Source organism: Colobus angolensis, unplaced genomic scaffold (genome assembly GCF_000951035.1).
Source record: "Colobus angolensis palliatus isolate OR3802 unplaced genomic scaffold, Cang.pa_1.0 Scaffold68, whole genome shotgun sequence".
In the NCBI taxonomy this organism is placed as follows: Eukaryota; Metazoa; Chordata; class Mammalia; order Primates; family Cercopithecidae; genus Colobus; species Colobus angolensis.
The window spans coordinates 4,414,902-4,434,010 of NW_012120487.1; the positions used below are offsets into that span (position 1 = coordinate 4,414,902).

At 37.4% G+C, this 19,109-nt stretch overlaps 1 protein-coding gene and 1 pseudogene across 2 annotated transcripts in view; one reads left to right on the forward strand and one right to left on the reverse strand.

Moving 5' to 3' along the window:
* Nucleotides 1–3,228: 3,228 nt before the first annotated feature.
* The window catches only part of LOC105500735 (epidermal growth factor receptor substrate 15-like), an 80,083-nt gene continuing 64,202 nt past the window's right edge, over nucleotides 3,229–19,109 (reverse strand). The window contains exons 4-9 of the mRNA XM_011926369.1: nucleotides 17,262–17,351; nucleotides 16,099–16,146; nucleotides 12,884–12,979; nucleotides 9,059–9,124; nucleotides 6,206–6,331; nucleotides 3,229–3,391 (exon numbers count right to left, since the gene is read on the reverse strand). Coding sequence (XP_011781759.1) covers nucleotides 3,293–3,391; nucleotides 6,206–6,331; nucleotides 9,059–9,124; nucleotides 12,884–12,979; nucleotides 16,099–16,146; nucleotides 17,262–17,351 — 525 coding nt within the window. The 3' untranslated portion in view covers nucleotides 3,229–3,292. The remainder of the gene's footprint in view (nucleotides 3,392–6,205; nucleotides 6,332–9,058; nucleotides 9,125–12,883; nucleotides 12,980–16,098; nucleotides 16,147–17,261; nucleotides 17,352–19,109) is intronic.
* Nucleotides 7,469–8,537, forward strand: LOC105500660 (annotated as a pseudogene). The gene is made up of 2 exons (XR_001000064.1): nucleotides 7,469–7,875; nucleotides 8,325–8,537. The product of XR_001000064.1 is annotated as a small ubiquitin-related modifier 1 pseudogene (transcript).

The following is a 19,109-nucleotide window of genomic DNA, read 5'->3' on the forward strand; positions in this document are numbered from 1 at the left end:
TTTTTTCTTCAGATTTGGAATATTATCCTATCTTGGGGATGGGACCCAAGTCTAAACATGAAATTCATTTATGTTTCATATAAACTTTATATATATAACCTAAGATAATTTTATATAATCTTTTTAACAATTTTGTGCATGAAACAAAAGTTTTGACTGCAACTTATCACATGAGACCAGGAGTGGAATTTTCCACTTTGTGGGTCATGTCAGTACTCAAAAGTTTCAGATTTTGTAGCATTTCGAATTTTGGATTTTCAGATTAGGGATGCTCAATCTGTATTAACTATTAATGAAGCAAGACATTATAACAAAATTTCCACATTAACTGGGAGGCGGGGTAAGGGAATGAATCACAACTTGATAATAAGCAACAGTAAGAAACAGAGAAAATAAATATGTAAAATAAATAGGTTAAGGAAGGGAAAATCAAATCAATGTAAGTGCTGTTATTGTAAAAACTAGGCAAAGTATTAAAATATAGAAATCTGCCATTTTCAAGAGACATACACAACAAACATAACAAATATCAGGTAATTCAAACAAAGAGGGAACAGGAGAAGCAGTATTAAGATCACACAAGCTAGAGTTTAAAACTAGGAAAAAATTCTGAAGAATATGGATACAGGGAGAAAGCAAATGTGGCAAAATGGTTAACAAGCAAATCCAGGAGAAGATAAAAGGGTGTCTACTATTTAAAACAAAATTCAAGGTAGTAATTTATTATTCAAATGTATTTATTATTCAAAAATTATTCTTTTAATAAAGGTTTTTATTTTATTTTTTAAAAAAGGCCAATTGCCTGGGAAAAGGTTCCAGGCATATAAGATACATTGTGTTTATTCATTTACCTTAGTATACACTACTATTTATCAAATGATGACACTACTATTCTCCATCTATTCTATTTTTGTCTTGGGCTAGAAGAGGTAGCTCATGCCTGTAATCCCAGCACTTTGTGAGGCCGAGGCAAATGGATCACCTAATATCAGGAGTTTGAGACCAGTCAGGCAAACATGGCGAAACCCTGTCTCTACTAAAAATACAAAAAATTAGCCGGGGGTGGTGGTGCATGGCTGTAATCCCAGCTCCTCAGGAGGCTAAGGTGGAAGAATCGCTTGAACCCAGGAGGCAGAGGCTGCAGTGAGCCGAAATGCCGCCACTGCATTCCAGCCTGAGTGACAGAGTGAGACTCCATCTTAAAAAAATAAAATAAATTTGTCTTTATGAGAAAAAAATTCCCTCATTACATCATACCACTGCAAAGATTTTACACCAATATTCTTACCACAAAAACAATTTATGAGAAGTTTATGTGTACGGTTTGACAATGTTTCAAAGTATATCATCACAGAAATCTCTTCAATATATGGCCCCATTCCCAAAAGCATACCACAAACAATGGCTCAAACCTTGAAATGCGGCTGAGATAACTTCTGTCACCACTGCAAGGGAGTATCCTTTACCACTTCCCAACTATTACCCGAATTAAAATTTTTAAAAAGACTAGGGACCTGTGACCATGAATTCAAGTCACTTTAAGTTTCTATTTCTGCATTTTTTAAATGTGGTAATATGTATCCTGCCTATTTCATTTGGCTCTTGTGGAAAACGAGGAAAATTTAAGGAAGGGCCAAAAACAAAAGAAAAGGAAGGACAAAGAGAAACTAAATAATCAATACATTTGAAGCTGGGTGTGGTGGCTCATGTCTGTAATCCCAGCACTTTGGGAGGCTGAGGCGGGCGGATCACCTGAGGTCAGGAGTTCAAGACTAGCCTGGCCAACATGGTGAAACTCCGTCTCTACTAAAAATACAAAAATTAGCCAGATGTGGTGGTGCACTTCTGTAATCCCAGCTACTTGGGAGGCTAAGGCAGGAGAATCGCTTGAACCTGGGAGGTGGAGGTTGCAGTGAGCCAAGATTGTGCCACTATACTCCATCCTAGGTGACAGAGCAAGACTCATCTCAAAAAATAAAAATTAAATTAAATTAAATTAATTTGATATAATGAATTTATAAAACTCTAATATCCTCCAAACAGAAATACTGCCATATCCATGGACTATATGTAAAAATAGGTCATAAACTTGGCAACAAAGAAAGCCTTAACTAATTTTTTTTAATTAGACATTTTATAGACTACATTTTTCTAGTTATAATCCAATCAAATTGAAAGTACACATCAAAGTAACAAAAACCAACCAAACTTAACCACTTTGAAATTAGGAAACATATTCCTAACCAGATAATAAAAGAAAACTAAAAATTATCTAAAAAGCTGTATAAAGAAGAAAACTTTGTACCAATATCTATGGAATCTCACTAAACCTGTATTCAAGGGTAAATATATCCTTTAAATGATTTAAATATTATAGATAATGAGAACTGAAGAAACATAATACTCATCTCCAAGAAATTTAAAATAAAAATAATAAGAAAATATAACAGGGAATTAAAAGTTAAACATCATTAACTTAAAAGTTAAAACATAATAGAAAGGATAAGTAAATTCAAAAGATGTTTCTTCTAACAGATCAAGAAACTAGACAAAATCAGATTAAGCAAAAAAAGGAAAAGTGGGAGTATTCCCAAGATTTGGCATGAATAAAGAGAACAACCACGAAAGAGAATATCACAAATTTGTAGCAACAAGTTTGAAAGTAAAAGAAATTAACAATTCCTCACCAAAAAAAAAAGAAAATTTGAGAGTAAAAGGGAAATTAGAAATTTACCACTGATGAATTCACAGCAAAGTTTTATCAAACCTTTAAGGCAGAGGTGAATACAATCCTATTTGGAATTAACTATTCAATTACTAAGATGACATGTCTTCAGATAAAATGTCAAAACTTTTCTGCTTTCACAAATGAAGTAAAACTCAAGTGTTATTCATGTTTCTTTTTAACGAAATAAAAGGAAATGTGAAATTTGGGGGATACATTTGAAGCAAAATTATTCCATAATAGAAGCAGGTGCTAAGATACCTGGTCAGGTTGTGATACAAAAGATTACTTTACAGTAATCATACAAAGTATATGTTCCTGTGTACCTTAAAGCCAAATAAAATGAAGATGGCAAACCACACATTTTCTGTTATCCATTTGTTTAGAAAATAAATTCTGTGTAAGAATGTTCAACCACTAGGGCACAGTGGTTCATGCCCGTAATCCCAGCACTTTGGGAGGCTGAGGTGGGCAGATCACTTGAGGTCAGGAGTTCGAGACCCTGATGTGAATATAGTTTTCCTCTAAGGATGAACTAAAAGAGGAAATTTGCACATGAGAAAATCATTAAGATAATGAAGATGTTGAGAGCATTAGATTACTTACAACTGCAAACTCATCTCTGTCAAGCATTCCATCATGGTCAATATCACTCAACTCCCAAACCTTAAAAAGAAGAGAATTGAAAAAGATTAACGTTCTTTCAGTTTATGTGCTACTTGAGGGCAGGGAAAGAAAGTATACTAGTTAGGCATGGTGGCTTATGCCCATATGGCCTCCCAGCACTTTGGGAGGCCAAGGCAGGAGGATCACTTGAGCCCAGGAGTGTGAAACAGCCTAGGAAACATAAAGAGATCCTGTCTCTACAAAAGATAAAAATAAAAAATTAGCTGGGCATGGTGGCGTGCACCTGTAGTCCAAGCTACTCAGGAGGCTGAGGTAGGAGGATCCCTTAAGCCCAAGAGTTCAAGACTGCAGTGAACTATGATATGCCACTGCACTCCAGCCTGGGCAACAGAGCTAGACCCTGTTTCTTCTTCAAAAAAAAAAAGGATACTGTTGAGAGTTAAAAGTAGAGCTAGAGATAAGCAAGTGTCTGGTTATAATTGCCTTGAAAGGAGTTAGGGCTTTATTCTAAGTGCAATGGAAACCTACTAAAAAGTTAGGTTTAAGTAATAACAACAGTGTATTTATAGTTTAGAAATTCCACACTGATCACACAGAGAAATAATTACTGGGAAACAATACTAAAAAATGGCGTTTAAATCAGTATTTATTGAGCACCTAAAATCTATGTAACATTGATCCAGTAGTAGTACTAATATGGCGATCTGGTGGTTGTCATCATCATAGCAGCTAGCATTCAAAGAGTATGTAGCAATCATGGTAAAAAGTAGGACTTAACATACATTATCACATTCAATCCCTACAATTCTATAAGCTGAGAATTATGTCCCTTTTAAAGATTAGAAAACTTAGACATGGCTTTCTAATGACTTGCCCAAGGTCACACAGCTAAGAAGTGGTGCAGCCAGGATTTGACCCTATGTAATCTGCTGAAGCAGGGAATTAAAGAAAGGGCAGCCGGGTGCAGTGGCTCACACCTGTAATCTCAACGTTTTGGGAGGCTGAGGCGGGTGGATCACCTGAGGTCGGGAGTTCAAGACCAGCCTGAATAACATGGAGAAACTCCACCTCTACTACAAATATAAAAATTAGCTGGGTGTGGTGGCACATGCCTGTAATCCCAGCTACTGAGGAGGCTGAGGCAGGAGAATTGCTTGAACCCGGGACGCGGAGGTTGTGGTGAGCCAAGATCACTCCATTGCACTCCAACCTGGGCAACAAATGTTAAACTCTGTCTCAAAAAAAATTTTTTTAAATAAAAAATAAAGAAAGGGCAAGAGATTTAAAGAGAGTAGATAAGGTTTGAAATATGGGCTGGGGGCAGTGGCTCAAGCCTGTAATCCCAGCACTTTGGGAGGCCGAGACGGGCGGATCATGAGGTCAGGAGATCGAGACCATCCTGGCTAACACGGTGAAACCCCGTCTCTACTAAAAATACAAAAAAACTAGCTGGGCGAGGTGGCGGGCGCCTGTAGTCCCAGCTACTCCGGAGGCTGAGGCAGGAAAATGGCGTAAATCCGGGAGGCGGAGCTTGCAGTGAGCTGAGATCTGGCCACTGCACTCCAGCTCGGGCGACAGAGCAAGACTCCGAAAACAAAACAAAAAAAAAGAAATATGCAGAGGATTATGGAGAAATCACTATGGAAACAGTACAAGAGTGACTGGCAGTACGGAGAAGCCCAGCTGAAGCTGGTAAAGATAAATTTACGGCAACACCAATCTTACTACACCTGCTCAGTAGTCCACATGCACCACAGAGAAGGCAGATAATTTACTTCATGCTTTTTCCATCAGGCAGGGGAGACAGAAAAATCACATGGCAAAGGGGGCTAAGGATAGACATGAAGCTGTAGACCAAAAGACAGGGGAATAAAGTTTTACTTTTACAGGAGGAAAATAATTCATGGCGAGTGATATTGGGGATAGTTGCATAATAATGGAAATGTAGTTAATATCACTGAACTGTACACTTAAAATTGGTTAAGATATTAAATTTCATGATATGTATATTTATCACAGTAAAAAAATTGAAAAAAGGGGAAAAGTTAAAAAGTCAGATTTTTTTCTTTTTTTTTTGAGACAGAGTCTCGCTTGTTGCCCAGGCTGGAGTACAGTGGTGTGATCTCAGTTCACTGCAACCGCCGCCTCCTGGGTTCACGTGATTCTTCTGCCTCAGCCTCCTGAGTGGCTGGGACTACAGACTGCGCGCCACCATGCTCAGCTAATTTTTGTATTTTTAGTAGAGACGGGGTTTCACCATATTGGCCAGGTTGGTCTCGAACTCCTGACCTCGTGCTCTGCTCACCTCAGCCTCCCAAAGTGCTGGGATTACAGACGTGAGCTACCATGCCCAGCCAAGAAGTCAGATTTAAAGGTCTTAGTAAAACTGGTCAAAGAATTAGTCTTGCAAGTTTCTGGAAAAGAGCTCTATAAAGACAGGAAGTACAAGTTACAGAGTAGAATTTACAGTTTCAGAGATAAAACTATTCCTTACAACAAGACCCCATGATACAGCCACAGAGTAAATGGCAGACATAAAATACTGATAGTCTCTAGAAATTAACTCAAGCAAATAGGAGGTCAAGAGTATACAGCACAAACTAAAAAAGGACCTACTTAAGGGGCTTACATATGTAATTAATTTCAACCACTCATTTTTACAGGGAATAACCAAATACAGAAATAAGCTGGCAATAATTTTATACATTAAGTCAGAAAACAAAAAATCCTGTAATGACACAACTTTAAAATAAGATTTGTATATTTTTAACAAAGAGCTATACATGCTCCTAGTATTATAGATATAAAATTAAAACACATAAAAATTAAATTTAGGAGTAAATAATATCTTACTCTTCCAAGGATATCCACAGGTAACTTAGAGTTGAGCAACACTGGTTTCACTTTATCACCAGATAAAAATCCATTCACTGGGCTTAAACTATCAAAAATTGCATCATATTTGGCCTTATCTTCATGCTACAATAAAAAACAAAATCACAAGTTAATTAATAGAGAAAAGGATTTAACTGCAGTTATAAAACTCAAGTCCTTAAAGAACAGACTACATGTTTTTAAACTATCATTCAGAAAACATTTTTCACTTTCATCAACATACAATATTCATTGTAAAGGTATGCAAGAAAAAAATACATAGGAAACAATAATTTCAAAGTGACTTTACCCAAGAGTCTAGTGTTGCCCATTCTTTTTGTAGCTGGAACACCATCTTTATTTTCCAACTATTGGGCTAGAATCAAAATATTTCAGAGGTAGAAGGGCTTTGAAGAACATCTAGTCCAACCCTCTCACTTAAATAGACCCACAGCAAAAAAGTAACTTTTATAAGAACACACAGCTAATTAGTGACATTCCATGACTCTCTAAAGATGGTATGAGGTACAGTTCAAATAAATTAAAAAAAAATTTTTTTTTGAGATAGAGTCTCGTACTGTTACCCAGGCTGGAGCGCAGTGGCGCTATCTCGGCTCACCGTAGCCTCCACCTCCCGGGTTCAAGCGATTCTCCTGCCTCAGGCTACCGAGAAGCTGGGATTACAGGCGCCTGCCACCATGCCCAGCTAATTTTCTTGTACTTTTAGCAGAGATGGGGTTTCACTATGTTGGCCAGGCTGGTCTTGAACTCCTGACCTCATGATCTGCCCACTTCAGTCTCCCAAAGTGCTGGGATTACAGGCGTGAGCCACAAATAAATTTTTAAAAATAAAATAATTACTACAGGAATAAACATCAAGATTTCTCCATTTTTCCCAAAGCAATATTTCTTTTTCTTGTCAATAACAAGATATCTCCTAAAATTTTAAAAGTTATTTGAATAACATGAAAAACTATTGTTCATTATTTGCCCAGTCAAGGCCATATTCCCACACTTTTAAAACTTAGTGCACAGTCCACAGCATACAAAGACATACAAATAAAAATGGTTTTCAAAAAAACTGTACACATTTATCAAAGCTCATTTGATCTGCTATAGTCTAAGCATTTTCAGATTACAAGTTTTAAAAATCTAGTACGATATGATTTGGCTCTGAAAAATTATAATGCAAAATACCTATTTCTAAAAAGATTTCATAAAGAATTGTTTGTTCATGGTATTGTGCTGTGGGGAAGGGAGACGGATTTGTAAACCCCGGAGCGAGGTTCTGCCTACCCAAGGCCGCTGCTGTGAGGAGACCCCCGGGTGAAGCTACCGTCATCATGTCTGACCAGGAGGCAAAACCTTCAACTGAGGACTTGGAGGATAAGAAGGCAGGTGAATATATTAAACTCAAAGTCATTGGACAGGATAGCAGTGAGATTCACTTCAAAGTGAAAATGACAACACATCTCAAGAAACTCAAAGAATCATATTGTCAAAGACAGGGCGTTCCAATGAATTCACTCAGGTTTCTCTTTGAGGGTCAGAGAATTGCTGATAATCATACTCCAAAAGAACTGGGAATGGAGGAAGATGATGTGATTGAAGTTTATCAGGAACAAACGGGGGGTCATTCAACAGTTTAGATATTCTTTTTATTTTTTTTCTTTTCCTTCAATCCTTTTTTATTTTTAAAAATAGTTCTTTTGTAATGTGGTGTTCAAAACGGAATTGAAAACTGGCACCCCATCTCTTTGAAACATCTGGTAATTTGAATTATAGTGCTCATTATTCATTATTGTTTGTTTCCATTGTGCTGATTTTGGGTGGTCAAGCCTCAGTCCCCTTCATATTACCCTCTCCTTTTTAAAAATCACGTGTGCACAGAGAGGCCACCTTTTTCAGGACATTGCATTTTCAGGCTTGTGGTGATAAATAAGATCGACCAATGCAAGTGTTCATAATGACTTTCCAATTGGCCCTGATATTCTAGCATGTGATTGCTTCACTCCTGGACTGTGACTTTCAGTGGGAGATGGAAGTTTTTCAGAGAACTGAACTGTGGAAAAATGACCTTTCCTTAACTTGAAGCTACTTTTAAAATTTGAGGGTCTGGACCAAAAGAAGAGGAATATCAGGTTGAAGTCAAGATGACAGACAAGATGAGAGTAATGACTAACTCCAAAGATGGCTTCCCTGAAGAAAAGGCATTTTAAGATTTTTTTTTTAAATCTTGTCAGAAGATCCCAGAAAAGTTCTAATTTTCATTAGCAATTAATAAACCTATACATGCAGAAATGAATACAACAGAACACTGCTCTTTTTGATTTTATTTGTACTTTTTGGCCTGGGATATGGTTTTAAATGGACATTGTCTGTACCAGCTTCATTAAAATAAACAATATTTGTAAAAATCGTACTAATGCTTATTTTATTTTAATTGTACAGAAATAAAAAAGAAAAAATGCCTAAAAAAAAAAAAGAATTGTTTTAGAGTCATATAGAAAATACACAGTTAACCAGAATTTTCAAGTAAGAAATAATACCAGTGGGGTAAACTATCTTTTAATCAAATATTTTAGTTAATACAGGATTATGACATCACCATTTTTCTTTACATTGTAACAGATACACGATTAGATCAATACTGTCACAAAACAACTGACAGAGCTGAAAGATTCCTCAGAAACACCAGTAACATCATCTCCCCAACCTTTCCTTAAACATACATATAAAAGCCTAATGCAGATAGCAATATATTTCAGAGGTAGAGAGAGAGTGGATAGGATGCAGTGAAGGGGTGAGAGAATAGTTACCAAGTTTACTTACTTTTACAGCCCATGGGAGCTCAGCTGCAGAGGTTCCACTGATTAGCAAAGGACTACTGGTATCATGCTACAGAGGAAAGCAAAGCACAAGAAGAACTGAAATTCTCACATCAAGAAGCAATGAATAAAAAATGGTTTTTGGATTTAAATATATTCATACAAAATTCTAGATCTCAATGCACATAGGACACTATTTTACATTTACCAGACCATCTAAGTAACAACGAAACAAAGTGATTATACTACCGTATTTTTACTGTACCTTTTCTGGTGTTCCTTTTGTTTTGTTTTTGAGATGGAGTCTTGCTGTCACCCAGGCTGGAGTGCAGTGCCGTGATTTCGGCTCACTGCAACCTCCATCTCCCGCGTTCAAGCAATTCTCCTGCCTCAGCCTCCGAGTAGCTGGGATTACAGGAATGCACCACCACACCCGGCTAATTTTTGTATTTTTAGTTGAGATGGGGTTTCACCATGTTGGCCAGGCTGGTCTTGAACTCCTGACCTCAGGTGATCCACCTGCCTCAGCCTCCCAAAGTGCTGAGATTACAGGTGTGAGCCACCATGCCCAGCCCCTTTTCTGTTTAAATACACAAATACCATCATGTTACAATTGCCTACAGTATTCAGTACAGTGTGGTATTCAGTGCTGTGTTAGTTTCTAGGCTAGGAGCAGCAGGCTATATACCACGTAGCCCAAGTATGCTGTAGGCTATACTATCTAGGTTTGTACACTCTGATGTTTGCACAATGATGAAATTGCCTAATGATGCATTTCTCAGAATGTATCCCTGTTGTTAAGCCATGCATGACTATAATGCAGGTAGGCAACAAATCCCTAAATTAACCCTCTGACTACATGCCTAAACATAAAAGTGCAGAAATTCTCTAAACTTAGTAGAATTAAATTCTTAGTATGCAGACCAAAAACTTCTAAAATGTTGAGTTTAAAAACAAGCAACTAGTTACTGGGAGGATCACTTGAGCCCAGGAGTTCAAGGTAACAGTGAGCTATGATCGCAGCACCATATTCTAGCCTGGGCAACAGAATGAGGCCATCTCTTAAAATTTAAAAAAACAACAAGCAAGAGGAGCCATAAAATATCTGGGGAAAAAAAGGAGTGAGGTGGGGAGAACTAGGCATACTAGATTTAAAAAACATGTCACCAAATGTAATAATTAAAACAATGTAACATCAGCATATGGTACGGATAAATAGATAATAGGTAAGAACAAAAAATATCTAGTAAGCAATCAAAATATGTATGAGAATTTAGCGCACAATTGAGGTGGCATTTCAAAGGGAATGAAGAGACAGGAAGTGAAGGATGGATTATTTAATAAACTGTATTGACTATACTTTCTGTAGGGTAGCCATCCTGAAAAAATATAAAGTTGAATCTAGGCTAGACGTGGTGGCTCACATCTGTAATCCCAGAACTTTGAGAAGCCAAGGTGGGCAGATCACCTGAGGTCAGGAGTTCAAGACCAGCCTGACCAACATGGCGAAACACCATCTCTACCAAAAATACAAAAATGAGCTGGACATTGTGGTGTGCACCTATAATCCCAGCTACTTGGGAGGCTGAGGCAGGAGAATCGCTTGAACCCAGGAGGTGGAGATTGTAGAGAGCCGAGATTAGATCACGCCACTGTACTCCAGCCTGGGTGACAGAGCAAGGCTCTGTCTCAAAAAAAAAAAAAAACAAATAGAATATACACTCACATCCTACATCAATACTAACTTAAATGTAAAAAACAAAAAATAAAAATTTTTAACCTGTACACAAAAGACAATAATAAGCCAGGCTCAGTAGTACATGCCAATTGTCCCAGCTATTTGGGAGGCTAAGGCAGAAGTACCACTTGTGCCCAGGAATTCAAGGTTAGCCTGGGCAACATAGCAAGATCCTGTTTCTTAAAAAAAAAAAAAAAGACAAATGATATAATAGGAAAAAAAGACTTGCAACTCATACAGACAAAGAGTTAATGTCCTAATAATTAAACAGGCTCTAGAATTCAATAAGTAAAAGAGCAACAACCAAGAAAAATGGGCAAAAGGTATAAACAGACATTCACATAAAGGCAATGTAAACATAAGAAAAGCTTATAAGAAAGCTATTATTGGCCGGGCACGGTGGCTCAAGCCTGTAATCCCAGCACTTTGGGAGGCTGAGACGGGCGGATCACGAGGTCAGGCGATCGAGACCATCCTGGCTAACACGGTGAAACCCCGTCTCTACTAAAAAATACAAAAAACTAGCCGGGCGAGGTGGCGGGCGCCTGTAGTCCCAGCTACTCGGGAGGCTGAGGCAGGAGAATGGCATAAACCCAGGAGGCGGAGCTTGCAGTGGGCTGAGATCCAGCCACTGCACTACAGCTTGGGCGGCAGAGCGAGACTCCATCTCAAAAAAAAAAGAAAGCTATTATTAGCACAAGAAAAGCTATTCAACCTCACTCCATAAAACCAAAAGGATAAATTTAAAATTACATACTATCTGTCACTTATCAAACTGACAAAGATCTAAAAGTTTAACCAAAGTATGCCAGCCAAAGTGTACAGAAACAGGCACTCAAACAATTGCTGGAGGGAGGGTGAACTACTGAAAGCAAGTTGACAAAATACATAGAAATTACAAAGGCAAAAACTTTTGAACAGCATTTCTACTTTTGGGAATTAACACATATAAATACATTCCTGTAAATGCAAAATAATGTATGTCCAAGGTTATTATTCATTGCAGCATTTTTTTATAATGAAAGATTCAAAATAACCTAAAAGTCTATCAATAGAAAGTTAATCATAAACACAAGCAAAGAAATACTACACAGCTATAAAAAACAAAGTGGAAGCTTCTATGTAATTATATATAAATACCTCTAAAACTTAATAAGCTACTTATAAAAGGTATAGAATTATGTGTATAGCAGGAGTCCCCAAATCCCCGGGCCACAAACTGGTACCCGTCCATGGCCTGTTAGGAACTGAGCTGTACAGTAGCAGGTGAGCATCTGTTGGGCAAGCATTATGGCCTGAGCTCCAACTCCTGTCAGATCAGCAGCAGCATTAGATTCTCATAGGAGCACGAACCCTATTGTGAATTGCGCATGTGAGGGATCTAGGTCGCACGCTACTTATAAGAATCTAACGCCTGATGATGTGGAACAGTTTCATTCTGAAACCATCCATCCCTCCCAGGTCCATGGAAAAATTGTCTTCCATGAAACCGGTCCCTGGTGCAAAAAAGGTTAGGGACTATTAATATATAGCATGCTACAATTAACGTAAAATAAGAAAATAAGTATTTATGTTTCTTTTCTTTTTTTTTTTTTTGTTTTTAAGACAGGGTCTTGAGCCATCAACCAGGTTGGAGAGCGACAGTGTGATCATGGCTCACTGCAGCCTTGAACTCCCAGGCTCAAATGACCCTCCCATCTCAGCCTCCCAAGTAGCTGGGACCAGACGTGCATACCAACACACTCGGATAAATTTTAGATTTTTTTTGTAGAGATGGGGTCTTGCTTTGTTTCCCAGTTAGTCTTGAACTCCTGAGCTCAAGTGATCCTCCCACTTCAGCCTCCCAAAGTGTTGGGATTACAGGCGTGAGCCACCTCGCCCAGCCTATATTTTTTTACATATACATATAATAACTCTGGAAGGATACACAAGAAATTAACTAAAAACAGCAGTAGCCAATAGGGGAAAAAAAGTCAAGTAGCTGAGTAAAATGGCCTAAGGGAAAATTCCTTTTAATATATTACTTTTAATTCTCAAATAACATGGTGTCATAAAAATTAAATACAATTTAAATCTAAAAGCATTTCTTACAAATCTTGGTGGAGGAACAGCCAGGTTCAAACTACTTAGTGAAACTTCCAATCCATTCTGGGCACATGCTACAAGACGCAAAGCAACAAAGAATTCCTAAGAAAGAAAAGTATGAATGTTAAGAGCATTCTCCTTCTACCTACCTACCTACCTGCACACATACTTACAATCTAAAAATATAAAACAATTCTTAATTACTAGAGGTCTTATGTAGCAACAAGTAGCATATTTGCTTCAAAAATATCTTGCAGAAAAATCCCATTACAAAGATGTTCCTAATATTTATGAATCATTATTAATAATATAAATGGGAAAATACATACAGATAGTGGAAACCATACAGAATACTAATGTTTTAAATAATACTTAGGGCCAGGCACAGTGGCTCACACCTGTAGTAAGCTCAGCACTTTGGGAGGCCGAGGTGGGCAGATCACTTGAGGTCAGGAGTACGAGACCAGCCTGGCCAACCCGGAGAAACCCCATCTCTACTACAAACACAAAAATTAGCCAGGTGTGGTGGCATGCACCAGTAGACCCAGCTACTTAGGAGGCTGAGGCAGGAGAATCACTTGAACCTGGAAGGCAGAGGTTTCAGTGAGCCGAGATCGCACCACTGCACTCCAGCCTGGGTGACAGAGTGAGACTCTGTTTCAAAAAAAAACAGACAAACCAAAAAAATACAAATAATATTTAATGATATTAAGAGATGTATTTTATCATTTAAATGAGAAAAAAAGAATTAGAGAAAAAGCCCAGAAGAAAATAATACCTAAAATGTTATGAAAAGTCATCTCTGGATTGTAAGATTATAAATTTTGAAACTGGGACAGTAATTCAAATGACTTAATCACTGTGATTCCAGAAAAACTACAGAAAATAACTGTGCAACATCAAAAAAAATTATGTAACAGTTTAACTTCAAAATACTTATAAATCTCTCCCAAAAGTCCTTGGATTTTTAGCAGTTGAAGTCTTAGTCCAAAACTTAATAAATGCAAAGAAGCCGAAGCAACTGGTTTTCAGCTGTTTTGAGTTAGTGTCTGGGAATAGACATGATAACAAAAGTCTTTACACAAGTTACAATTTGTCCAACCTGTCAGTACCCTAGTATATAGTTGCTGATGTAATCAACCCTTCACTACTTTTCTCAAATCCCATACACCCTTCATACCCAATTCATAACCCATTCTTACCACCTTGCAGATTGTCTGCTTTATACAATCCCTTGCCTTCACTCAATTCTTGAAAAAATGCTATTTCAAGATATCCCCTTTTCTTCTCATTCATTCCACAACCTTCTGTGCAATCTGACTTCAACTCCTATGATTAGCTAGAAAAACTACCGCCTATGTCACAAATAATCTCCCAGCTACCAAACAGCCCTAAAACAAACAAACAAACAAACAAAAGCCTCATCCTGATTATTCTCTCTGCAGCCTGGGAAAGTATCCTCCTGGAAGCTCTCCTCCACCAAACAGCTTCACAAATCCCTCCCAGGTCTCTTCTGACCTTTCAAGTCTCTTCTGTTGGAGTCAATGTCTTCTCTAACTGCTGGTATTCTAAGTATTCTAACATGACCCTCTTTCTTTTCTCAATCTATTTGAGATTCAATTACTCTTAAGTAATCAAGTCTATTCCCACAGTATGGATGGGCTATGAAGTGAAATAATTTTCCATTAAATTCTAATTTTGTTACTTATAGTTGTGAGGCCATGGGCAAGCTAAAACCCTTCCATAAAAGGGGGGCTAATACCTACCTTGCAATGTATTATGAGCAACAAAATAAAAACCATGCTGCAGGAGGAAATTGCCTAGTGTCATTTTTGTCACATGGAAATTCATTAAGTATTGGTTTCTTTTCTTTCATTCATACGCTAACTTAAAAATCTGTGCCAGGCAGGTGGCTCATACCTGTAATCCCAGCACTTTGGGAGGCCAAGGTGGGTGAATTACTCGAGGTCAGGAGTTTAAGACCTGCCGGGCCAATATAGTGAAACCCCATCTCTCCTAAAAATACAAAAAAATTAGCCGGGTGCGGAGGCATATGCCTGTAATCCCAGCTACTCAGGAGGCTGAGATGGGAGAATCACTTGAATCCTGGAGGCAGAGGTTGCAGTGAGCCAAGATCACGCCACTGTACTCCAGCCTGGGTGACAGAGCGAGGCTCTGTCTCAAAAAAAAAAAAAACTATGCCTCCAATGGAAATTCAAAGTTTAACTGCAGACTCATAAATCCAGCCACCTGGAAGTAATAAAGCAACTCAAACTCAATATCCAAACTCCAAGAACTATAAGTAAAAAATTTATTTCACTATAAAACCTTAAGACAGTGACCACATCTATCATGTTAACCTCTATATTTCTAAAGCCTGGTTCATCATAGATATTCAACAAATATTTGCTGGCTGAGTACATGGCACCTAGGTGGGCCCATACGAATTTTGTTTTCCTATGCCTCCAATATACCAAGTAGCCCTTCTACACAGAGACTCGAAGGGGGACTACAATCTAGCCCTGAAATCTTAATTAAAAGACTGGATATTCTGACCCTCTCATCAAATTTCTCCAATATCTGGCTTTGATCCTGCTTCAGCTATGCTGGGGGTGGGGAAGAGGCCTAACTTTGAGTAGTAGCACTGAGCAAACTTGGAATTCAATCCTTATACAACTCTGAAATCCACCCCCAACAATCAGAACTTCAGAGTACACTGATTGTATTCAACACCCTTGGACACAACCACTTTTATGTATTCTGGTCAAGAATTTACTTCTGGTTTGTAAACCATTTTTTGGTTTATATATCAGGGGTAAGACCTAGACAAGAATACTCACATCTCACATGTGACTAACCAAGAGCTTCCTTTCAAATCTTCAAATCTACTAGACAATACCATCTTAACACTTACTTAATAACATTCACTTTTACTTATAACACTATGTAACTAGGAAAATTAATTAAAGAGCAAAGTCTCTCTGAAAGACAGAAAAATAAACTCCAGGAGAACAATGTCACCAAACTAACACTAACTATTAAGACTTCTATTAACATCTAGTGACTGGAAATACTTTCATTGTTACACACTTGCCCTAGGCAAAACCCTAATGCTGGTAAAAACTAACTCTTAGCTTCAAAATACAAAAAACCCCTGCTGGCTATTTTTTATTTTGAATCACTCAAAAAAAAAAAAAATCATATGAATATCTGAAACTTACTTGTTTGTTCAGGATACCTTTGCCATCTGTGTCGGCTAAATCCCAAATCTGAAATTTAGGGGGAAAATATCAATGTATATTTTAAAAGTCATCTGAATGATAAATGAAATCTCTGCTATTTACAACCTCATGCTCTCTGGTAATCAGATCCAAGAATCATAGAATTAAGAGTAGAAAGAAGTCTTAAAGATTATTTAGTGCAAGCTTGTCCAACTTGCAGCCCACAGGCCACATGCAGCCCAAGACAGCTTTGAACGTGGCCCAACACAAATTCATAAACTTTCTTTAATAAATTAAGAGGGTTTTTAAACGATTTTTTGTTGTTGTTGTTGCTCATCAGCTATTATTAGTGTTAATGTATTTTATGTGTGGCCCAAGACAATTCTGCTTTCAATGTGGCCCAGGGAAGCCAAAAGATTGGGCACCCCTGATTTAGTGCAACCCTTCACAAAGATACTAAGGCCCAATGAGAGTAAGTGACTTGGCTCAAGAACATTTAAGTCACCAGGGAAAGAAGTAAAACCTAAGTTCTAACTTCCAGTCACATGCCTTTTTCACTAATCCAAGTTCTAATTCTGACACCAATGCTGTTTCTACTATAATGTACATACTATTGTTGATTTTGGATCCTTAAGATATTCTTTTCTATGTGCAGGTTGAGATGATTAATGTTTATTTGTGAATAATTATTAATAGTGATTATTTTTCAGGATTTTGAATATATATCAATATCATGTATAAGGCGTAGACAGGGGAGAGGCTTTCCATCTCTTTGTGCTCTTTTTAAAGCCTCTCATCCCCCACTCTATTCACCACACATTAAACAGAGATAGTTATAACAGAGGAAGTAGGGATAGAGCCAAGTTTGAGTGTGTGGCAAGATTCCCAGTCTTCACTGTTTCTCCCCACCAAATGTCCTTATTACTTCCTCATTTTATCCTATTAAAAAGTAGTTTGTTTCTAAAAACCTGAAAAACCTCTTACTTTTCGAGAAGGTAAATCACTACACTACAAATTCCCTTCATCCTATTATTAAAATGGTTTCTATGACTGGGTTCTAACTTCTAAATTTCTTGATGATGTCTTTCTAAATATGAATCCAGTTCATCTATACTACATATTCCTTATAAACTCATAATCTAGTTATAATGAACAAATACTACCTTTCCAAGTATCAAGTCTGGAAGCCCTGATTTTTTCAGGAAAGCAGCAGCATCAGAAGCAAACACCCTTCCAGTATTGCCTGTATCAACCTGAAAAGATACAAATCCGTAAGTTGACAACAAAATACAAAGGCAAAATTATCACCATTTACCTGCCTTCCATCCCTGTGATTTGGGACCTGGCTTTTGCAAGAAAGGAATGAGAATCCTTTGACTACTATGGGTCAAAGAGTATGTGGAAAGACATATGAGTAGAGTACTATATAGACAGCACTAGCAATTTACAAAGTGTTTTTTTAATCATGCCCTACTATACAAATGAGAAAAGTGAAGCTCAGAGGATGTCAAAGCAAATTCGTGGAGTTGTAACATCAACACATATCTTCTATAGCTGTCATTTAAATTCCAATTAAATGGCACTAGGAAGAAAAGGGAAACATTTCCTACAGACATCTTTTGACAAATAGGAATAGTTGCACGTTACGTGCCTCTTCAAACATCTTTCAATAATCAACTTTCACTTTTATACCTACTCTTAGGAACTGCAGCACTTTAAAACAAATCAAAGCAATAGCAGCTCTAAAACCAGCAGTGATTCCATAACAAACTTGAAGAAACATTTTTAAAGCTGTTAAGTTCCTAAAACATATTAGGGAACATATCATTTTAACTAACCGGGGACTTTCCTTTAAGACAGAATGAGGTCACAAGAACAGAAAAAAAAAAAAAAAACAGGAAAAAAAAACAAACCTCATTTTTGTAAAGATTTCCTAAAGTTCCATTTGTAAAAATAAAAAGTACATTTTAAGAAGTCATGGGAAAGGTAACAGGGTACTAGTATACCTGTGAGATATGTTTTTCCAGTTCAGTTAAAAGATTAAGTTTACTGTAAACATATACTGTACAAAGCATTCTGGACAGTCCAATCCTAGCAAAGAGGCAAAATGGAAAACCTTTCTTTCAAGTGGTAGAACATTGGAAAAATCAAGCACTCGGCAAAGAAGAAAAATATGGCCTAATCCTTCAAATCTGGAATAAGGGGAAGTAGAAGGGTTGGGAAATCTGCCTGTAGAATTCTCCAGAACTCCTTTTCTTTGCCTGCTTCCTGATCAGCATGGAAAACAAATATCCATACCCAACATAACCCATTAAATATAGAAGCATTCAGGGGAAACATCGTTCAAACTCTATGAAATAATTATGTATCGTATCCCAATAAAGAATTTTACTATATTCCATTCTTTTGGTTATCCTAATAATATAAACATTTAGTCTTTGTCATCTATAGGCAGTTTCTGAGGTATTCTGATGCTTGCCTAAAGGCTCTGCCATAGGCAAGGCCAGAAGCTATAGGCCAGAAGCTGATATATCTTCAACAAAGAGTCTCAGAGCCTCATGAAAATGACTATACTTTTGATATAGTCTGAATTATTAGCATTTCAAAAAGTAGATTTTTGGATACAGACTTCTCAGCTGACATCACACAACTTTCAGACCATATTGGTAGATGAAGTCAGGATTTCCAGGACTCTTTTCAGTCAAGAAGAAGATGTACTTCAGAAAAGCAGACTTCCAATCCAAGATTCAGCTGAACAAGAATTACACAGGACTAAATGAATTGTTGAGGAAAATTTAATTATGGTTATTTACTTGGAATACTGTTGGTATTATTATAATGTTCTATTTTTTAGTAGCTATGTACATAAGCCCTTTCTGAGACCCTCAACTTAGTAGCCTCTGCTTCTGTAAACCAAATGAAATAGTTTTTTTTTTATATACTTTAAGTTCTAGGGTACATGTGCACAATGTGCAGGTCTGTTACATATGTATACATGTGCCATGTTGGTG